Source organism: Scophthalmus maximus, chromosome 3, assembly GCF_022379125.1.
Source record: "Scophthalmus maximus strain ysfricsl-2021 chromosome 3, ASM2237912v1, whole genome shotgun sequence".
Classification (NCBI taxonomy): Eukaryota; Metazoa; Chordata; class Actinopteri; order Pleuronectiformes; family Scophthalmidae; genus Scophthalmus; species Scophthalmus maximus.
In genome coordinates, this window is record NC_061517.1 from 2,127,590 (window position 1) to 2,151,324 (window position 23,735).

A 23,735-nucleotide genomic window follows, 5' to 3' on the forward strand; every position below is an offset into this window, starting at 1 on the left:
ATTTCTCACAGACGAGGATGGGTTGTCACAAGTTTAACATTTTTGGTTTCGTGGTTTTGCACTTTGTGCCTCAACTTTTGAAAGTTGTGATATTCCTGCCGTTTGTCTAACTTTTTTTCCCCTGTTATCTCAAGCCACGGCAGTGACTTTACATTATTATGCAGGATCTTGACACAGTGCACAGGCGGGATTATGTCAGAGCGGAGCCATGGTGTGATTTCCCAGTCCCCGACTCGGGCTTAGTTTAATCTGCGCTTCACAAAAGGCTTCGGCATTCCTTCCTGAAATCCTCCAATCAAATGAGTGTATGAGTGTGTGTGTGTGCACGTGCACATCGGACCACTGCAGTTTGCATCATTACATGAACCAGTTAATGTGGACAGAAAATTCCAGCTGAAGTGAAGTTTTTTTGTAAGTTGGTGAGCTCGGTGATGTCGACACACTCATGGCATGACAGTTACACAGTGTGTGTGTGTGTGTGTGTGTGTGTGTGTGTGTGTGTGTGTGTGTGTGTGTGTCATGGCATGACAGTTACACTGTGTGTGTGTGTGTGTGTGTGTGTGTGTGTGTGTGTGTGTGTGTGTGTGTGTGTGTGTGTGTCCGTCACGTGCAGAGCTTTTGCGCGTGAGTGTTTGGTGATAAATAATTGAATGGAACCAGGACACCAGGAAGCCAGTTTGCCAGGTTTGCTGCTGCTGCAGCAGAGACGTGGTGCTGAGATATTAAAGGTCAGTTTCCCTGAGAAATAGTAGATTCTGTCAAAATTAAAAAGCCCCTAATAATGAGAAAGGAGCTCAGAGAACACCGAGATCTAGATTCTTCATAGACTATGACAATAAACATTAAAAAAAAAGGGTTCATTCATTAATTGTCGATCGTGTTTCCCAAAACCCTTGTTTCCGTTTTGTTTTGTCCACACACCAAAGATATTCAGTTTACGGTCACAGAGGAGCACAGAACCCAGAACATATTCACATTTAAGAAGCTGAAATCGGAGAATTTTGACTTTTTCATAAAAACTACTCTATCAAAGTAGTCGGCGATGAATTACTAATCGACGAATCCGTTAACTGTTGCAGCTCTGGTGCTCCTTGTCTTCGTGCACAGTTTGCACCCTGAAGCTGGAGTCTGTGCCTGGAACAACCCTTCAGGCCAAAGGGCCGACCAATCACCAGCCAGAAAAATGTATGAAATGAGCGACTGTGTTCATGAGCGGGACTCTGGCTGCAGGCGGCCGTAATTCCCACCAACGTGTTCATTTCCCTCCGTCTCGTCTGCAGTCCTGTGCTCGTTTAGCTCCGCAACGGGACGCTACATCTCTGAAGCAATTAAAGCCGACTCGTGGTTCCAGGGTAGTGGACACATTTACACACAGACACAAACTGCCCCAGAAGCTTTGAGCGAAGCTTCCTGAAATTTAGCCACAAAACAAAATATCCCTGAGCTTTTCAAAGATCAACATGAATTATTTCTTCTTCTTCTTCTTCTTCTTCTTCTTCTCTGCCTCCCGGTGATGTCAGGCAGCTTCTCCATTGAGCCCCATTTACTTCTTGTCCAACGTCAATTAGCTTTCCAGTTGTGCTCGATTGTAAATTACAAGCAGAACAACAACAACAACAACAACAACAACAAAACTGCATCTTGTCGTTTCCATTCCATTCAAACCCTCGATTCATATCCAGAGAAACCCCGTTACTGTCGGGACGCCGAATGAAAAATATGAGCCATCGTAAAAAAAACAACCAAACAGCTGTTGCTGAGATCTTCGTCTGCTTTGGACACGCGAGACATAATTAATCACCAGGGGACGCGGGACTCATTAATTGCCGCGTGCTGATAAATGGTCTCTGGTGAGGAATTGTTCAAGTTAACATGCAAATGTGTGTCAGGGGATCCGCCGGCGACAGAGAACCAGGCGGCGACTGAGTGGGAGATAACGAGACGCTGGTCTCTATTTTCAGCTCCGATACAGGAACGTGAGACGTCACAACTGTCGCTTGACGGATACATGGCGGACGGGGAGCGATGTAGCGAACTGTTTATCATTTGATTTGATTTGTCCCGGTTATTTTTCAAGAGGAGGAGACAAACGGATGGAACAAGAGGAGATTAAAGGCAAAGGGACGAGGCAAAAATGAGAGAAGGTTTGAAAAAGTGAGGAGAGGAGAGGAGGACGAAGGAGGACGAAGGAGACAAGGTGACGAGGGGAGAGGAGAGAGGGACAACAGGATGGAACATGAGGAAACAAGGAGAAGGTTGGTGATTCAAGGAGAGGAAGGAGGCGATGGGGGAAGAGGAGGAAGAGACCAAAGGTTTAAAAAGGGAAGAGTGAAGGTATTTGGCTGAAGGAGACAAAATGAGACAAGATGAGAGGAGATGAGACGAGAGGAGACGAGACGAGACGAGACGAGACGAGACGAGAGGAGAGGAGAGGAGAGGAGAGGAGAGGAGAGGAGAGGAGATGAGAGGAGAGGAGAGGAGAGGAGAGGAGATGAGATGAGATGAGATGAGACGAGATGAGACGAGAGGAGACGAGAGGAGACGAGACGAGACGAGAGGAGAGGAGAGGAGAGGAGAGGAGAGGAGATGAGATGAGATGAGATGAGATGAGATGAGATGAGATGAGATGAGACGAGATGAGATGAGACGAGAGGAGATGAGACGAGATGAGATGAGAGGAGACGAGACGAGACGAGAGGAGAGGAGACGAGACGAGAGGAGATGAGATGAGATGAGATGAGATGAGATGAGATGAGACGAGAGGAGAGGAGATGAGAGGAGATGAGATGAGATGAGATGAGATGAGACGAGAGGAGATGAGACAAGATGAGACGAGATGAGAGGAGAGGAGATGAGATGAGAGGAGAGGAGATGAGAGGAGATGAGAGGAGAGGAGAGGAGATGAGAGGAGATGAGATGAGAGGAGATGAGATGAGATGAGATGAGACGAGAGGAGATGAGACAAGATGAGACGAGATGAGAGGAGAGGAGATGAGATGAGAGGAGAGGAGATGAGAGGAGATGAGAGGAGAGGAGATGAGAGGAGAGGAGAGGAGATGAGACGAGAGGAGAGGAGAGGAGAGGAGATGAGATGAGAGGAGAGGAGAGGAGAGGAGATGAGAGGAGATGAGATGAGATGAGATGAGATGAGATGAGATGAGATGAGAGGAGATGAGAGGAGAGGAGAGGAGATGAGAGGAGAGGAGAGGAGAGGAGATGAGATGAGATGAGATGAGATGAGACGAGAGGAGATGAGACAAGATGAGACGAGATGAGAGGAGAGGAGATGAGATGAGATGAGATGAGATGAGACGAGAGGAGAGGAGATGAGAGGAGATGAGATGAGACGAGAGGAGAGGAGATGAGATGAGACGAGAGGAGATGAGACAAGATGAGACGAGATGAGAGGAGAGGAGATGAGATGAGAGGAGAGGAGATGAGAGGAGAGGAGATGAGATGAGAGGAGATGAGATGAGAGGAGAGGAGACGAGAGGAGACGAGAGGAGAGGAGAGGAGAGGAGATGAGAGGAGAGGAGAGGAGATGAGAGGAGAGGAGAGGAGATGAGATGAGACGAGAGGAGAGGAGAGGAGACGAGAGGAGACGAGAGGAGACGAGAGGAGAGGAGAGGAGAGGAGAGGAGAGGAGAGGAGATGAGATGAGACGAGATGAGATGAGAGGAGATGAGACGAGATGAGACAAGATGAGAGGAGATGAGAGGAGATGAGATGAGACGAGATGAGACAAGATGAGAGGAGATGAGAGGAGATGAGAGGAGACAAGAGGAGAGGAGATGAGACAAGAGGAGACGAGATGAGAGGAGATGAGATGAGATGAGACGAGAGGAGAGGAGATGAGAGGAGAGGAGATGAGACAAGAGGAGAGGAGATGAGACAAGAGGAGACGAGATGAGAGGAGATGAGATGAGATGAGACGAGAGGAGAGGAGATGAGATGAGACGAGAGGAGATGAGACAAGAGGAGACGAGATGAGAGGAGAGGAGAGGAGAGGAGAGGAGAGGAGAGGAGACGAGACGAGACGAGAGGAGAGGAGAGGAGAGGAGAGGAGAGGAGAGGAGAGGAGAGGAGAGGAGATGAGATGAGAGGAGACGAGAGGAGATGAGATGAGAGGAGAGGAGATGAGATGAGATGAGATGAGATGAGATGAGATGAGACGAGAGGAGACGAGATGAGAGGAGAGGAGAGGAGATGAGATGAGATGAGACGAGAGGAGAGGAGAGGAGACGAGAGGAGATGAGATGAGATGAGACGAGAGGAGACGAGAGGAGACGAGATGAGACGAGAGGAGACGAGATGAGAGGAGAGGAGAGGAGAGGAGATGAGAGGAGATGAGATGAGATGAGACGAGAGGAGAGGAGAGGAGACGAGAGGAGATGAGATGAGATGAGATGAGACGAGAGGAGACGAGAGGAGACGAGATGAGAGGAGAGGAGAGGAGATGAGACGAGATGAGACGAGAGGAGACGAGATGAGAGGAGAGGAGAGGAGAGGAGAGGAGATGAGACGAGAGGAGACGAGAGGAGAGGAGAGGAGAGGAGAGGAGAGGAGAGGAGAGGAGAGGAGAGGAGAGGAGATGAGACGAGACGAGACGAGAGGAGACGAGAGGAGATGAGATGAGATGAGATGAGAGGAGATGAGATGAGATGAGATGAGAGGAGATGAGGCAAATGAATGTGAAGGAGAGGAGATGAAAGTAGAGGACAAAAGTGGGGGGAGGAGAGGAGAGGACATGAAGATGAAGAGTTGAAATGAGGCAAGAGGAAAGAAGACGAGCAGAAGGGAAAAGAGGAGAAAAGGAGAAAGGAGGGGAGGTGGAAGGAGACGAGAGGGAACAGAACGGACGGAGAAGGAGAGGAACCAGGGAGGCGGCGGGGGAAGGTCACTGACCCAGCAGCACAGAACAGACTCTAATCTCCTGCAACCACTCCATCAGCTCCTGCACGGGACGCCACCAAGGTCACGACGACTCTCCTCCAACACCTCTAAAGAGTGATTGGTTTCTTTAAAAACATGAAAAAGTAAAGAATTCTTAGTAAATTAACAGAATATCAATTTTGCATGCAGTTTGTTTTGGTTATGTTTAATTTTATTGGTTAACTTTGTTCTTCATTCATTAATTCATTCATTCAGATTGACGCATTGTGATTTCAGGACCATTTTTTTTCTCCACTGGATAACTCCTCAATTTCATTTCATACCTGACACAAAAATGTGTTAGATGCCAAAAAGTGTCACTTAAGAACGGATGTGCAGGTTCTCCATCGCACATTATAACGCGGGAGGCCCAGTGATCATACACGCGGCCTCTCGCTGCGGCGCTGCATCATTCAATATGAACCCAGCGCGACGACTTGACACGAGACGCCGGTGAATCTGCGACACTGTAATTACCTCGTTGTGTTTGTCAGCTGACCTCAACACCCGCCGACGGAGTAGAAGTGGAGACACCGGCAGACGGGGGGAGGCGAGTGGACGGGCGGAGAGCGGAGGAGGAACCAGAACCTCATGTGGTCCAGGCTCGTCCGAACGCCGATTAAAGGCCGACACCTTGTGACATTTCTGCTCTTTCTCTCCTCGTGATGCAGCTAATGTTTCCTGCGTCCTGGTTGTAACCCACATCTTCTTAACCCACGGCTAACTAGTATCATGTCCTCGTTGTCACATGGATCGATACAACCAGGGTGCGTGGTTCAACCAGATATCCATCAACACGTCGCAAAAACGGAAACAAAAGCTCATAATGTTGCTGTACATCGCGTGACAGCCGCCCCGCCACAGAACGAGTTCACTCTTGATTTACTCTGACCCAGTACCACTTTTGTCCTGACGCCTCCTTGTGTGTTACCTTCATAGAGATACCAGGTCCATCCATACAGACCTTGTCGTCAAGAATCATAGTACTTTCATTTGGGCCGTGTACATTTTCAGGCAGGGGGAAAGTACTCACATCAGTACTCCGTGTCAGACAGCAAGTATTACCTAAATGTAAGTACTTGTACTTGGTCTGTATCGGTGCATCTCTAGTGTGTTGGATAAAGTTCATAAATGTGAAGTAGTAGTAGGATTGAACAGTTACTTTCCTCCACAGGAAAGAGTCTCCGGGAGACAAACAACTGCAGCCTTTTCGGGACAAGGACAGGACGTTCACGCCGACGAATTTGCATGACGTCAACCTCGGCTCGTCCTATCCAATAGGACCGTCTGCGTAACCACTGGTGTGTAGTCGTCGCAGGATCCCACAGGGTCCTAGTGTGAAAAGACTCTAATGTTCTCCGACGTCACGCTGACGTGACACTGTGTGTGTGTGTGTGTGTGTGTGTGTGTGTGTGTGTGTGTGTGTGTGTGTGTGTGTGTGTGATACTGTACAGTATCTCGTCTGATGGCTCCCTGCGGTAGCCTGACTCAGCTCGTTTTCTGTTTTTTTTTTTGAAACGCCACCCACCCACCACCCTGGATGAGAGCCCGCTGGGTTTCAAACTATCCGCTGGAGTATAATCGTGGCTGTCGGCTCGCAGGCAGCAGATATGACATTGACACCTTAAAGTGGGAGCCTACACCATCCGGCACCGACAGAGCTTCTCGTGTGTGTGTGTGTGTGTGTGTATGTGTATGTGTATGTGTGTGTGTGTGTGTGTGTGTGTGTGTGTGTGTGTGTGTGTGTGTGTGTGTGTGTGTGTGTGTGTGTGTGTGTGTGTTAAAAAGCATGTACAGGTTCATAAAACAGAGAAGAGATGCTATACTGTACGTCGGGATGGTTAAAACCTGTGTGCGTGCTGGCAGCACGCGGCCACGCTGACACATCCTCCAGCGGGCCGTCCACAGATCTGTGACTGTAGGTGACGACAACAACAACAACAACAACAACAACAACAACAACAACCGAAACGTAAAGGCCTCGACGCAAACTGGCTCGACGACGTCGATCAACGCTTCCATCAAGTCCGAGGTAGAAGGCGTGCCGCCTCGTGCGTCCACTCGGGGACCCGGCCGGTGACTCACTCACCGTACTACTGTACAAACATTTCACTAAACTTCAAACGGAGAGAGTCCAGTCAGAGATTCTGCTGTCGTCTGGCAGATTTCATAGTCATTCACATCAGGGTGGGGAGGAAAAAAATCTCAAAACCATTCAACCAACAAGTAAATGGAAATGTGATGCCGATTGATTCAACAACCGGCACAGAGCTTCTCCTATAATCAATGTTTTCCCCGTTCAGAACTCTCGCCTCCAGATAGCATGGGAACCAAGGCAGGTGAACCTCTGGTCACTTCGCACACGTTCACGTGTCGTGGCGCTGCAGTTCAGAGATGCCGAGGAACAAGATGATGGACAACAAGTCTCCGGATTTTGGATTTTGATTCGACCTCATGCACATGGACCCGTGGTCCTGACAGACCCGGAGCAGAGCTCTGGTGCAGCAGACCATCCCGAGACGGACCAGTCCAAATTCAATCCTCTTGAAAACACACGCACACACACACACACATATACGCATACAGACACACCAGGCTGCTGACATGACATGACATAACATGACATAACCCAGAGCAGAGCAATTCAAAACGAGACAACCCTCAGGAGAGGATGGGAACCGTGGATGCAACGATGCACACCGACCGAAACCCGCAACGCCCGCAATATATATGATATATATATAATATATTATATGTATTATATATATGTGTGTGTTTGTGAATCCCGTGAACGCGTCTCACCTTGTCCCCTCGCGTAATGCTGAGCAGCTGCGGACGGGAGGTGTCGCTCACACGGGGAATAGTTATCCAGCTTCTTACATGTCGTCGGCGGGGCAATATCACTGTGGCCGACGATCCTCTCACATTGCCAGAAAAAATTAAAAATAAATTGCCCTTGTTTTTTTTTTGTTGTTGTTTTTTTTTATCCTTTATGGCGCAACGTGGCCGCGCTCGTCTTTTGCGCGTCCTCCGGCGGCAGCTCACCGGCTCACCGGTGGATCCATCCAAAGAAAACGCAGTTTGGACCGGAGGCTGCCGGTTGTCGTTGGTGATGGTGATGATGCTGATGCTGATGCTGCTGCTGATGATGATGCTGCTGATGCTGCTGGTGATGATGATGATGCAGCGGCGGCGGCTGCGTTTGGTCCGTCGAGACGCGGGATGAGAGAGAGATGGGTGGTGCGGGTGGTGGGAGAGGAGGAGGCATCCGAGGAGGGGCCCACGACCGAGACAGTCGGCCGCTGGGAACCAAGTGATGGGAGCCGGAGAGAAACCGCGGTCGCGCGAGCAAACGGTGGTTGATGAATCATGATGCGCAACAGAGGAGCTCCGCGTGCGTGAGCAGCGCGACGGTGTGTTGTCACGGAGCCGAGGAGGCGATGGGAGGGGATGGGAGGTGATGGGAGGGGATGGGAGGGCTCATTCACAAGGAGTTGCAATTATTTGAGACACATTCAAAAAAAAATTAAAAATTAAACGCATCGTCGTCTTATGTCATCATCATACACAACACTGTTGGCTCCACCATCCTTTTCTAGATTCATCCAATGAAATATATATTTTCAAGACAGTCCCACAACCCGAGGATACTTCACTTTGGCTTGAACCATGAGACGATGAACCGATTATCAAAAAAAGTTGCCAATTGATATTATTTTTAATAATTCAACTCATCAGGCCACAGCCTCATGTGACATATTGAGTGTGACTATGACACCCTGCTTTAAACCCCTCAAGCACAGGAACACTTAATTATTACTAAATTGATTAAACAAAAAAACACTGTATTCATGATTCGTTATCATCCTCTGTATCCACCACTCCTGCACAATGTGTTTCTTATTCATGTGCAATATGTACATTTATATTAAATAATTAATTTAATTTACTGCACAATCATACACCGTACTCATCAGTCATACTTTTTATTCAATCCAAACCACTGCACGCTTTCTTCACAAGGCCAGACTTGCACGCTTTGTATATAATGAAGTGCTTTTCATAATTCTTTTCTAAAAAATATCTCTTTTTTTTACTGTGTACTTTGCTGTATTGTGTTATTCTACCTTTTGCCTGGCGCCTCCTCTGTACTCTGAAAGTGCATCTCTGGTCTTATCTTAATTCTCTGTTGAGGCATGATGCAAGAAGCAGTTATCATATTAAAGGATGTATGGTTATTACACACAGTGCCTGTATCTCAGCCATACAGTAGTTGCTCCCCGTTGGTCCATTATTTACCATCTGTGGAGCAGGCTTTTTTTTTTTATTTCTTTCAATTTTAACTATGAAGGTGAGGTGAGCTGAGGTGCTGGTCGTGAATTGTTGTCACACACACACACACACACACACACACACACACACACACACACACACACACACACACACACACACACACACACACACACACACACACACACTAATGACTCTGATCCTCTGATCCGGATCTCGGAGGAGCGACAGACTGAGCTCGTGTTGGATTTAGCCTCGATTACTCAGCGGATCGTTCGCCTGCATGTTTGTACCGAACAATCGATACACACTCACGTATGCATGTGATGATCACTCACACTTACACATACATAAATAGGCACCCCATCATAACCACACTGACCCATCAGCCTCCGCCGGCAATGAGCGGTTGATTAATTGATAAATCAATGGAGAAAAAAAAAATGAGTCTACAGTCATAGGAATCAGTCAGTTTCATTAAATCATTATGTTCATTATTCTTTCACCCAGACAAAAATGACAAATTATTGTATTTTTTAACCCGCTCAAATGTTGGACTGCTGTTCTCTTTATTATTTAAAATAATAGTAAAATTAATACGTTTGTATTTGAAACAGCTGGTTGGACAAAACAACACATTTGGCTATATCACATATTACCAGTGTCAATATAAGGGAATAGCAGTTTAAGTAGTAGTAAGATCTGTAGCATTATTATATTACTGTAAACACTATACGATGATACAATATAACAGCTATATTAGAGTATAATCCTCCATTTCTATTACCTCATACTATTGTTTTATAGTGTATACATTACACATATCGCACATTATTTAACATATTACTGTATATATGTACACCTAAATATATATTCGCACTATCTATACAGTACATACTTCTCGGTAATCTGAACTTGAGTCACTAAGTCTGAAGTATTAGGTTCCATATTGCAGGAGCTCAAACATACAGTATATATATATATATTCAAAGCTCTGTGCTCTTTGTCTGCTCTTGTTCTCCTCTCCAACGCATTTCAAGCTACTTATCTTCTGAGTTTCAGACCAGCAGGAAACAGTAAAGAAGATCCAGAGTTTTAGTTGAATACTTTGATGTGGTTCGTTATTTTCTGCGTCTGCGACAAGCAGACCGGGTTTAATGAACTCAGCCTGTAAAAGTCAAGATGGATCCAGACAGGTAATAAAAAAATTCAAAAAACATCCGTGTCTAAATACATATTTGGCTGCTTCCGTTGTGGTTGCATTTTACGTTTTCCAGATGGAGAAAAAAACCCTGTTTTCATTCATAGTCCTCTCGCTGGTGTCGTCGTGTTTTACTGTGTGTGCACTTCCATTCTTCTCTGAGATTAAGTGCATGTGACAAGAACCGAGTTCTTTTCAGTCTAAGCTAAACAGAATCGTGACGCGCTGTTGGCGGTGAGAGTGAAAATAGTGGGATACTTTTGCTTTGTCTCTCTGTGTGTGTGTGTGTGTGTGTGTGTGTGTGTGTGTGTGTGTGTGTGTGTGTGTGTGTGTGTGTGTGTGTGTGTGTGTGTGTGTGTGAGCTCAGGCCAGTGAGTAGTGTATGATATATACAGAGTGTTCTGGAGGAGGGAGAAAGCTGTTCAACCGTCAGCTGCCAAGTGAGCATTCATCAGACCCGTCAGCTCTGAGGAACCTGAGATTCCTCCCCGTGAAACTCAATATACATGTATACACGCCGGTTGGTCCAAATCCAGACACTGTCACACTGTTCTGTCGGCCACAGCTAGTATCAGGAGTCATCATCATCACGACGCAGCCTCAGTCTGGCCACCAAAGATGTGTACACAACATGTAATGTCAAGCAATGCGATGCGATACACTACCCAATACGATACGTTACGATATGATCGATATACTATCCTATACGATAAGATACACTACCCAATACGGTGCAATATACTATCCAATACGATATGATCAGTACAATATACTATCCAATACGATATGATCAGTACGATATACTATCCACTACGATACACTATCCGATACAATATACTATCCAATACGATATGATACAATATACCATCCAATACGATACGTGACTATATGATGAGGTATACCATCCAGTACAATACAATATGATACAATATACTTTATTGTCCCTGTAGGGAAATATTTGTTCAAACGTTTTTAACTAGAAAAGAAGAAGAAAAAGTCAGTGGACTGATGGCACTAGATGAAACGAGAGGGGCTCGCCAGAGTCAGTACAGGCGTCATCTTCCAGGCACCGAGAATGTCTGCAACAAAATCCAGAGGTAATCCGTCAAATATTTGTCGAGATGAGATTATCTTTGAGGATTCGATCTGTGTCATTATGTCAACACAGATGGTTTGACTCACCATTCCGGTGATGTATCATTAAACGTACCCTGTGATACTCTCTGTATAATCTTTGTTGCAACAGCAGCGTGAATTTTTCCCTAACACCAGGGAGTCCAGAGAATTCGCCCGGTCGCTCGCGTAACCGGCTTCGTCCTGTGGCGGCTCGTCATTAAAACTCAAGACGGCTCCTCGTGCTTTTGTGCCCCGGAGACATCACGCCAATTATTTGTCTCCGCGTGTGGCAGCGGCCTATTTGCGGACGAGCGTTCCTAAAATAAGAGCCCGGGGTCGGAGCCGCTCTCCAATCCGTCCTCTCTGGTTCCCTGCCCGGACAGGTTGGGTTGTTTGTGTTTTTCACGAGGGCAGGCGCCGCCTCTCGCTGTGACCCTGCAGGTCCATCCGACCGGGGCCGTGGATGTGTAAGCAGTGATGTTGCAGTCGCCACGAGAAACAAACACTTTGGCTCTGTTCACACCCCTGCAGAGAGAACTCAGTCCCACTGTGTCTCCCATTTTTAGCGAGCTAACAGATCCGTACAACTCGCCCGTGGCCCTTTGGAACACGAATCTCTCTCTCCTCTGCCTCCAAGCTCGTGGGTTTGAATGTCGCAGATCACAATGAGGAAGACAACGCTCCTGATTGTAAGAGTTGCACCGTGATATCAAATGAAAAAGATGCTCTTTTGGAGGCCGCTTCCTTTTGTTTTCCATCTCAGTTCAAGACCTTGGACCTCGACTCATTGGACCTCCCTCTCTCTGGCTTTAGGAGGGTGTCATCAGGTGTCACATCACTGTAATCCAGACCATTTACTTTACAGCTGATGAGAGTAAATTGGATTTTGGTTCCCTTTTTATCAACGTGAACAATTGTTATGGTTCCCACCAGGGCCGGCCTAAGGCACAAGCGGCTGCTTAGGGGCCCCCTTGGCCACCAGGGGGGCCCCCCATGTAACCATAGGCACGATACAACCATAGTCAGTCAGTCAGTTGTAGGAAAAGGCAAAAGTTAAAGATATAAAGACAATGTCCCAATTAAGGATATGTATGACTCATTTCAATGTTTTACCATAAACATTCACTGGCTAGCGAGTCGTCAAACAACGGTTCAGTCAAGGTATCTTCAGCTAACGTTAGCTAAGAAAATAGAACGACGGCTAGATTCCACTCAGTTCTTGCAGTTCTGACCACAATTTCTGAGTTGTGGCTACTTTTAAGATTAAAAACCATACAAGCATAAAGGCTGACGTTGATATAATGTGAGCAACACAGCTACAACTAATTTAATTGATAACGGGTGTGTTAGATGTACAGAAGGTGCGTGAACGGTCAAGCACTGACAACAGCAGTGGCGGTTGGGGGGGCCCAAATTAAAGGGCCCCACATAGGCTCCGTTTGCCACCACAATGCAATTGCACTGGCATCGCATGAGCCGCATAAATAAAACAATAAAGTGCTATCGCTGATGGTAAAAGCTCGCAGCCATATTACAGCACACGCCACAATCTATAGCTGGAAACAGAAAGGGGCGACTCCAGGTAGGAAGCCAGATCACAGCACGGGAATATGACCCCGTTCCAGTTTCAGTCAGCGACGAAAGGCAGCGGGAGGACAAGGGGGCGGCGTTCGACGACAGGATGTCAGGTGGGCGGGTGTCATTTCATCACACAATCCGTGTACAGTAATCAATGGCCACTCAGCGGTGTAGAGAAGAAGGACAGGAGAGAGAGAGAGAGAGACAGTGTCAGATAAAAGCACTGAAGGAGGAAAACGGAACAAGGAGAGGATGCATTGAGTTCCTGCGGAGGGGGTTTGTGGGATGGGGGGGAGGCGGCAGTGTAGAAGAGCACAAAAATGCAGAGATCAAAGTCAGCAGATGATTATGTTTAAGCTACTGTACCGCTCGACAGAGACATAAAAGGCCGAAAAGAGCGTGTGATGTTGCAAACTCCGCTCCTCGGAAAAAACAATCCGGCCCTCGGCGATGATCAGTGTTCTCATCAAAGCGTCATGCACATTCTTTAACCAAATCAAACCTGGGGTTTTTTTTCCCTTCTTCCCATTTGCTCATCGGTGCTGTTGATATGACACGTCACGCGCAGCGGTTTGTCACTTCACAGTCAATGTTTTGCCTCGTCACCAGAGCGTGGCGCTCTCTGGTTGGGTCACAGCTCTGCACACGATGACTCCCAAAGAAAAGAAGAGAGTATATTTTTTCCTAAAAACAAAACAAAACAGAGGAAGTGCTGAGACAAACGGGGAGCTCCATGTCTGCCGTCTACGGAACGCGGTGATTTTTTTGAATCCACTAAGCTGAGGCGGACGTGATTCATGAGTCATGCCCGCCTGTAAATCGCCATCAGTTGTGATGGAGAAATTGGATTTATGAAAGATTAACGGTTCGGGGGGGGGGAGAGGAGACAATAGCGAGCGGGTTGCGGCCATTGACTAATTGTGTATTTGCGGGAGCTCTGACGCGAACCGGATTAATGAACATGTGCTGAGTGAGTTCAGGCAGAATCCTCTCGTCAACCAGACCATGAACACATGGTTACAGGGCTCGACTGCTCCGTTTTATCCATCTGTTCTGCTTTTTTTTTTTTTATATTGTCGCACTCTGATACAATAATAATAGCAACAACATCACAGTTCAGAGGATTTAACTGTACAACCCAGAGCTTTGATTAGATTCGGTCTAATTCAAAAATAAACGGCGTGTAGCGGGCAACAGAGGTCCTCGTTTGTCCCATCAATCATGTGACAAAAAAACAAACAAGTCTGCAAAGGAAAACGAGGCGATCCATCACGGGGCGGAGAGTCATTAATCATATTTGTTTTTACGTATTATTTAAAGAAAGAAAACAAAAAAAACGAGGGAGACGGAGCTCATTATTTTCAGGTCAAGAGGTGAAGTCCTGGAGGTCTTCGTTTTGGGAACGTTTGAAACTGCATCAGCAAAAAATATATACCTGTGATGTTGTTTGAAAATCCTTGTGGCGGATTTTCAAACAACATCACAGGTATATATACACACATAAACATATAAGCATATGAATAGATACATATATACACATAACCATATGCATATATATATATATATATATATATATATATATATATATATATATATATATATATATATATATATATATGTGTGTGTATACTGTATATATAAGCCTGAAGGTGCAAACTGCAAACTGATATTTTAAAATTATGTTTAAGATCAAGAGCTTAATGGCTCCAGATGATTTAGGATGATAAATCATCCACGTCAACGAGGTGATGTAATTCCTGAGCAGCTGTCTCCTCTTTGTCATTAGAGGCGGAGCAACAGCAGCTTTACTGGCTGATTTACCAGTGTAATATTTCATAAATAATGAGAATTGTTAGTTCTCATTTATAACCCTCTGCTCACACTATAACATCCTGTCGTGCTCAGTATCTAAAAACCAAATACCTGCGTGTACAGTCGCTGCCTCCTGCCTGCTCTGTGAGGATTTATATTTAGCTTGCGCTGACATGTTCAACAAAATAGTCCTGGGAGTGACGACTGTCACTGTAACCTTTCGTTTTTATATCTTTAACTGGGTTATGCTGACAGCCGGTTGTACAGTAAAATGTTTATTTCATTTTATTTTTAACTCAGGTCAGGACACTTCAGTCAACAGGACTTCAGGTCAACTGGATTATTATTTGGGTGATGCTGCAGAGAGTACAGACTACAAACTGTGTTGTTGCGCCATCTGTTGGATTCACAGTGAAATGCAGCAGCGTCGAGATTCTATACAGTATATAGTTATGAACATGTTTGGTTGAAAAAAACTATATTGTTGGTGGTGGTATTGGTTCATTCAGGTTGAGATGGTAACAGGTGATTGTTGGATGATTTTTTTTATATAAAAGGAATGATAAAAAGGAAATTATTCCAAATGCAAATATTTTCAAGCAAATAATAATACTCAAGTAAGTTGCCACTATATGGCATTGCACATTTCCTTTCTATTCTCAAGTTTAAACTCTGGAATCTTGCATGAATCAAACGCAAAACAATGTTAACATTCAAACAATATATGCCATAACTTACCAAATAAACATTTCAAATGTGGAAAAAGTCCATTGGACACAACGTCCGTTGATCCCTTTGTTCTGCTAAAATTTTTGGAGGGAAAAAGAGGGTTCAAAGGCTGGAAGGGGCGGGGTTTCTAGTCTAAGGGGTGTGGTCTGCAGGTGTAGGGTGGAGTCTGGGCATTTTAAAGATGGTGTTTTATCACTCTACAGCTCAAACAATCAACAGATAGAACAAAGTGTCTTTAAAAAAATAATAATCTGTCTTTCAGATGATTTTTTGGATTAAATGGCTGAAAAAAAGAAGCAAAAAGTTTCTATATTCAAATGTCGAATGAAAAAAAGTTGACTGTTGGCATGTCAGTCTTTGAAAGTTAACAGCACTAAAGTGAGTAAGGCGATCAGTCGCCATAAATATTTTCTGAGTTGCATTTACTGATTTTGCTTGATTTTAATAAATCTGTAATCATAGAGTACATGTGACACTAACTCGATATATCTAAGATCTGACTAACTTTTCGATTTATTAACTAAGAAGAATTGTGGCAACTGATCGCCTCACTCTGAGTCTGATAACTCTGCCATAAGAGATATTGAATTAAGGTTTCCCATAATTTTTATCTACAACACTTTTATTTGTTGTATTAGCTATTTGAATAAAATTCGCAAGCAGCGTGTCTTGTCTTGTTTTTATTTCATACGAAAAGAGGACTTTTTGAAAAACTTATTTAGAAAAAATTATGTTTTTTTCTTTCTCAATAATTCTAACAGCACATCCCTGAATAAATATCATTATTAACATTTTAAAGTTCTCACAATGCCGAAAGGCCTCTTCCTGAATGTTATTATCTTATTCTACTTTTGTATAAAAATACAATAGAATAGTTTTACAAAAACATTATTAAATAAAATAAAAATGGGTTTAAAACATTGAAGTTGGCCTATTTTTCTACATCTTTAATTAGAAAATGAGAAATAAAAACTTAGAAATATTTTTTTCTTATTATTATTTTTTGGGGGGTTAGGGTTAGGGTTATTTGTTGTATTTTCTATTTTTTTTATTATTAAATTGTCTGCATTTCCTTTAAAAATCTGTCTTCATTCATTTTGAAATGTATTTTCTGTCCTCTGTTTAGAGTTATTTTTATTCATACTTATTTGTATTATGTTAAAATTGTGAAAATTTTTATAAAATATAAATCATAAAAAAAGACCCATTGATAGTGAAAATAATTGTTGTTGTTTTTCTCACCTGTGATGGGAGAGTTATTATCTTACTCGAGGTTTTCAGTGTGTAAATCACATCACAAAGAAAAATAGATACATTTGATTAAAAAAACAACTTTACACGATTGATAATTCAGCCTTGCTCCAAATACATAAATCTATGTCCACAATCGTGGTACCCCAAAATAGTGTTAAATAAATAAAAGTAGGTTTTATTAAATCATAACGAGGCCTATATGTCATTTTCCCTGTGGGGGCGGGGCTCTCCGTGCAGAGTGGGCGGGGCCGCGCGGAGGTCAAAGTTGAACGCGCGCTGTCTTTTGTGCCGAGCAGAAGAAGAAGTGGAGTCCGATCGAGCAGCGGTGCCGCGTCCCTCTTCCCCGGATCCTTTTACAACTCCCTCCCGAACCTCTCCCCTTCCACCCTCGCCACCCTACCCACCCCCTGAACGCCCATCCAGGGAACAGTTTTCGGGTAAGACTCTCCGGCGCGGAGCCGCCTTTTACACGCTTCTCCTCCCGTCGGGGGGAGATGAAGGACGGGAACAACTCCGGCGCGCTCCCGTAGGCCGCGGGACCCGACTATTCACTGGAGTGCGCGATGCTAATGCTAGCGAACTGAATGGAAAATCACCGTAGTGTTTCTCAGCTCGATAGCCGGTCGACGTTTATCTGCTAGTAGATGTTTTTTTGAAAGTTCAATTTTACAAATGGCTGAATACCACAAGCGGACACGTTATCGGAGAAACGGTTCCGGTGCTAGCAGCTAACTTTAGCATTTAAATCTCGACCCGGAGTGGACTGTTGTGTTGCTCTCTTTTTTCTTCCCCCCCAAGCATCCGGTTTGCGAGTAGCAACGCCTCCTACGTCACGTAGCTTCAGCTGCTAACTGTCGGAACACACCGGACGTGAAGTCGGAACAATTTCAGTTTCAAAAAATGAAAAAAAAAGGTAGAAAAGTTTCTGGTGAGCTTTAACGCGAAGGCCCTGAAAAGAATAAACCAGACTCCAGGATATAGACGCCGCCGGGAGACAGTGGGTCATTGTGCTGGCGATGAACGAGTTGGAGCCGGGGACAGTGTGATGTGAATTACTGGGACTGAAACTACTGTGTGTGTGTGTGTCTGTGTGTGTCCCTCAGAGTTCCCACTCACTTCACTCACGTTTGTCTCTGTGATTGTCTGATCCGTTGCAGACTTTGAACCAGCGACCAAAGACCCGCCCACCCCCTCTTTCACCCTGGATCCTGCAGTAGACATGGACTCGAGCCTGGTCGAAGGTGGACTCAACGTCACCCTCACCATCAGGCTACTCATGCACGGGAAGGTGAGTGCGTCCGCTGTGCAATGTGTCCGTCATTCATTCATTCATTCATTCCTTCCGCAATCAGAGTCGTGGACGCCGTCGTCTGTCCCGATCAATCATTTTATTGATTTAACGTGAACGTTGTGTTCCTGTTTCTGCAGGAGGTTGGAAGCATCATTGGCAAGGTGAGTTTGTGTTCGCTGACAGAAAAAATATTATCTACAACCTATTATCTCTTATTGTGTTGTTTTTTTTAAATATTGTGTTGTTTTTTTCTTCACAGAAAGGAGAGTCGGTTAAGAAGATGAGAGAGGAGGTCAGTTCCTTTTTAAAACTTATTTTTCCACATGTGAGAAGATGGAAAATTTGCATAATTCCAGTGAAACTTGGGATGCGGCCGAATTGTCAAATTGGCTGAGGAAGTTTCCTAAATCTTGAAGTGACCCGGGAGTATTTCCTCAGTACCATGATAAGAGCTGTTCAGATTCTCTAAATGATTAAGAATATAGACGTCCCAAAATTCATTTCGGCAGTGATATTTAACGTGATGCCCCATGCATGGGCGTAAATGATTAAACCTGATGAAGAAGAGTATGAATATGACCCAGAAGAGACGTCATCATGTAAATTACTGTTACATATGATGTCACACGGTGGTAAAACACTGAAACGTGCTGATGGAGCCGCTGAGGTTTTTTGTAATCCATCTCTGTAATCCACGACAGACGCATCAACAACATCCACCGTTGCATAATTATGTAGTTTAGTGAAGGTGGAGTCGGAATAGTAGATAGGAAGGACAATCCCAATCCACCCACTGAATCACTCTCACACATGGCCACTGATTGTCACTTCCTGCTTTGTCTGTCTGGCGCAGAGCGGCGCTCGCATCAACATCTCAGAGGGGAACTGTCCGGAGAGGATCATAACCCTGGCAGGACCCACCACCTCCATCTTCAAGGCTTTCTCCATGATCATTGAGAAACTGGAGGAGGTGAGAGTTGCTCACTGAAACAGACTTTTGACACTTTTCTGATTTTGTCACGTGTTTTGAACGGTTGTTGTGGCTTCTTCCTCTTCTCCTCACTGCAGGACATCAGCACCTCCATGACCAACAGCACAGCCACCAGCAAACCGCCCGTCACCATGCGCCTCGTCGTGCCCGCCAGCCAGTGTGGCTCGCTCATCGGCAAGGGCGGCTGCAAGATCAAGGAAATCCGGGAGGTTAGTCTTGTCTTATTTCTGTCTTTAAAAAAAAAAAAATATATATATATATATATATATATATATATATATAACTAGTTTCTTATCTCTGATGTTTTTATCTTTTGTGTTTCCGCAGTCGGCAGGAGCTCAGGTACAAGTAGCAGGCGACATGTTGCCCAACTCCACGGAGCGCGCCATCACCGTCGCAGGGACCCCACAGTCCATCATCGAGTGTGTCAAGCAGATCTGCGTCGTCATGCTCGAGGTGGGGACCCCGTCAATTCTCTTTTGATGATTTGTTATTCTTGCTGCTACAATATTTAACGGAGTGATGGGGGGATGTTTCTATTTTTCTTTTTCTCAGTCGCCTCCGAAGGGAGTGACCATCCCGTACAGACCCAAACCCTCAGGCTCCCCCGTCATCTTTGCTGGTGGTCAGGTAAAACAACGACAGCCTCTTTTTTTCATTTGTTTGTGTCCGACTACATTTGTTCCATGTTAGTATTTGGCCCTTACAGCGTGTTTCCGCTGTTTTTTTTCCGAAGCAGCTCTGGTCAGAAGAAATTAAATTACACGCAAGGCCGTCGTCTGTAGCGCGTCTGGCTTTGTTCAGGACAGCTATCTGATGGTTATTGGCTGTTCATAGTGTGTGTGTATGTGTGTGACCCGCCACGTCCTCTTCCTAAGCGCTGTTCTCTCCTCCTTTGCAGGCTTACGCTGTCCAAGGGCAGCACGCCATTCCACAGCCTGATGTAAGTGAAGGGCCCTCTGTAAGTGATCCAATATATTTGTAATCTTCGGTCCTGGGGAACCATGTCCACCTTCTCATTTCACCCCTCTGACCCTTTTTATTCAACCCACCGCCGCCTCACAGACGCTTTCATTAATATAATTTCACCATCCACCATTTTTTCTCCTAACTTTGATTCACCCTCCCATGTTTCATTCCACTTTTCCTCCCATCATCATCATCATCACTATATCCACTGACAAGAGGGAAATAATTACAAAAATTTTCAGCTTTGACGTGACTTGACAGCGTCCTTTACTCGTCTGTTCGTGTTTTTTTGTCCCTCCTCGCGTCGTCTTCACAGCTCACCAAACTTCACCAGCTCGCCATGCAGCAGAGCCCGTTCCCCATCGCACACGGCAACCAGAGCTTCCAGGGTACGTTGACGCCGACTGACGTAAGATCTGTAACAATCCACTTGGTGTCAATAGTCTCACAGGTTTTTTTTTCTTCTTTGCGTTCCTCCAGCCGGGATGGATGCCTCTGCACAAACCGGCTCTCATGAGCTGACCATTCCAAATGACGTAAGTGGCATTTATCTCCTTTTCCTTATTGCCTCTGACGGCAGCAGCAGAGACTGATGATGACGACAATGACGACGATGATCTCACATTTCAGCTCATCGGTTGCATCATCGGCCGCCAGGGCGCGAAGATCAACGAGATCCGTCAGATGTCGGGCGCCCAGATCAAAATCGCCAACCCAGTGGAGGGCTCCACCGACAGACAGGTCACCATCACCGGCTCCCACGCCAGCATCAGCCTGGCTGAGTATCTGATCAATGCTCGGTAAGAACCGAGAACGAGTCTGGAGCTGCGGTTGATTAAAAACAGGTCGACTCTCGAATTGGGCGGCGCCGTGTTCTGGGTTTCGTTTTGCTCCGTCTCGATGGAAAGTTTGTCAGCTTCAACATTTTCAGGGTTCAACATTCACCACGATTAGATTCTTTTACGCGACCCTTCCTACGTTTTTATGTCTGTGCACCTGTCGTAGAAACACTTTTCTGGTTTCTTTGTTTTTGGAGGATTAATCAGACTAGTTCTAATCTGATCTTGTGTCTGTTCAGCCAGCGAGTCACAAACTTTGTTGATTATTGTTAATAAAAATAGAGAAGAGACATGAAGTTCCATTTCCTCGAAATAAAAAAGGTTGACGATCTCTTTCTTTGTCAGACAATTAGAACTTGAGGAGATTTAAGGTGAGAGAAAAGACACGTGAATTCTCTCTTGGATCAGTAGGTCGATTCTGATAAACATGAGTAAAAAGGGTTTTCTAACCATTTAAATCTATTTTAGTTTTTATTGATTTTCATAATTTGTCTTCCTTGTTGGCCTCAGTCTAAAAAGCTCCGTAAAATTTAAAGGTACAAGGTTAACAGAATATTTGTTTTGCACCTTCTCCGGGGAAGTCGCGCAACATGTTAACTAACAACATTTTTTCTTTTTTTTTTAATTACTGTCAAAGTGATCGTCTCAAGTTAACATCAAGTATCGTGTCTAACTAGAGCCCGACAGATATGGATTTCATTGGGTCGATGTTAGGGAGTACAAGATTTCTGATATGAAATATATATATATATATATATATATATATATTAATCTGTCAATGATTCCTAAGATGTCGTTATCGAACCTTTACAACAAAGAAGAAATGTAATTGCAGCTTGATATTTTTGTTTAACCATAAACTAAAAAAAGAAAACTAATATATAGAATTTGAATATCATTTATTTAACGTAAAATGTCAACACAACAATGTAGTTTATTCTGTCCAACAAAAGATTTCAAATCGGTCAACATAAGCGCCGAGAGCGACGTGTCTGTCTCTTTTATCCAAACACTTGCTGTAGTATTATTTTTGAATGAATATGAAAGTTGACATTTTTTTTGTCCGTGCCCCTCAGGCTGTCTTCTGAAGCCACCGGCCTCGCCGCCAACTGACACGGAGGATCATCATCAGCACCTAACGTTGACCCCTCCCCCTACTTTTTACCGAGAGGTCCCTTTATTGAACTTGATGCAAAAACCAAGTCCTATAAACTCACTGTTTCCTCCTCTGCTTCCTTTAGACGCCCGCTCAGTTGTAATTACACCATCATCATGATATTGGTATTTTATTTATTTATTGTTTTTAAAGAAAGAAATTCCCTTTTTTTTGCATAAAGTTTTTAAAAACTTATTTTTTCCTCTTTTTTTTTGTTGTCGTCGTTGTATATCTGTATGATTTTCTTGATATAGGTATAAAAAAAGGTTTTGGAAAAATCTGAAAAAGCATAAATAATGTTTTTTTTTTATGTCAGATTTTTCTTAGAAAATGTTAAAAAAAAATGAAGAAAAAAAAGACAACCTTCTAGATGGACTGTTCTTTCCCCTCCCTTTTTAAAATATCTATTTATTTTTTATTTAATACACACTTCAGCTCCTCGTGAGAGTAGAATCCAGCGTCCCGTTCAAGGCGGTTGGGCCACGGTGCGGGACGTGGGTTTTTAAAAGTGAAGGTTTTCATCCCGGTGACGTGTCGGTTCAAGTCTCGCTCTCTGATAATTTTTTTGCAGAGTTAATTGTTTTGTGTCATTCCCGTGTTTTTACATCTTTTGTTTAAAAAAAATTCTCGATCAGAACTTTTTTTGAGCATTATTGTATATTGGATTCTGATGAGGGTGGGCGGGGCCGCAGGGGGGGGGGTGCGGGGCCTGAACGAGAGGAAAATATTTTTTCTTTTCTCTGAAATTACTACAGACCATAGTAATGATGAAGATGATAATAATAATAATAACGTTGAAATGTTTGTTTTAAATAGAGAAAATATTTTTTTTAACTGCAGGGCTGGGGGAATGCTGCAAGGGGGCAAAACTACGAGACATATGGGTCTTTATAAGTATATTATGCTGAGGTATTAAATTATGATTCAACTAGAAGGAGAATTATAGAATTAACACTAGTTTCCTGCTATATTTTTTTTTTTTTTTTTTTGCCTGGGTCAGATTTTTATTTTTTAATTATTCTTTGCAGGATGAAGAAACTCACGTTTTTTGTGCACGTTTTCAAAACTATTGTAGATCTGGGTGCAATGGCATTGTTGAAATGAAATGCAGAAATTAAAAATTTAAAAAAAACATGTGAAATGCTTAAACGGTTGTCGGGTCGTTCCTTCGTTACAAAATATAACGGTAACAACTTAATAAAGAAAAAAAGGCTTTTTAATCAACAGATTTAATAATAATATATAAATGGGTTTATGAATCAACTACAAGCCATTAATAAGAAAGCCTGTGGGGTTGCCAGGTTTTCTCCAGCATCAAAGCGGCTAAAAGGTTCCATGTGTTACACTTTAAAACAAATCGTATTATATAAATTCATAAACGTGAAGTTTGACGTTAAAGCATGATGCGAGAAAAGTGGTCAAACTGAGCTATCTGTCTTATCTATCTGTCCATCCATCCATGTGTATATTAATCTTTTTTATGTTAGTCACGGGCTATTTCACCACAGTCACATTTATAAAATCGTTTACTGTACTTTTCCTTCAAATGCAAAACTTTATCACAGTATTAAGACTTT

General features: G+C 44.1%; 2 protein-coding genes across 4 annotated transcripts in view; one reads left to right on the top strand and one right to left on the bottom strand.

The window, feature by feature from the left end:
* Positions 1-8,232, bottom strand: part of dlgap4a (discs, large (Drosophila) homolog-associated protein 4a) — a 61,379-nt gene extending 53,147 nt beyond the window's left edge. Inside the window, exon 1 of the mRNA XM_047331161.1 lies at positions 7,735-8,232. The gene's annotated coding sequence lies outside the window, so the exon portion shown is untranslated. The remainder of the gene's footprint in view (positions 1-7,734) is intronic.
* An 8,955-nt stretch (positions 8,233-17,187) lies between these two features.
* Positions 17,188-23,307, top strand: LOC118317148 (poly(rC)-binding protein 2). Of its 3 annotated transcripts, none has more exons than XM_035645614.2 (13): positions 17,188-17,349; positions 18,070-18,200; positions 18,341-18,364; positions 18,463-18,495; positions 19,057-19,173; positions 19,272-19,403; positions 19,522-19,650; positions 19,750-19,824; positions 20,096-20,155; positions 20,480-20,552; positions 20,644-20,699; positions 20,794-20,963; positions 22,079-23,307. In XM_035645614.2, the coding sequence occupies exons 2-13, from the start codon at positions 18,132-18,134 to the stop codon at positions 22,113-22,115; spliced, it is 975 nt and encodes a 324-aa protein (XP_035501507.1). In that variant the 5' UTR covers positions 17,188-17,349; positions 18,070-18,131; the 3' UTR covers positions 22,116-23,307. The 3 variants fall into 3 exon arrangements, with proteins under 3 accessions (XP_035501507.1, XP_035501508.1, XP_047187109.1); XM_035645615.2 differs by having other exon boundaries at positions 20,096-20,137; XM_047331153.1 differs by lacking the exon at positions 22,079-23,307 and having other exon boundaries at positions 20,794-20,967.
* Positions 23,308-23,735: the final 428 nt, after the last annotated feature.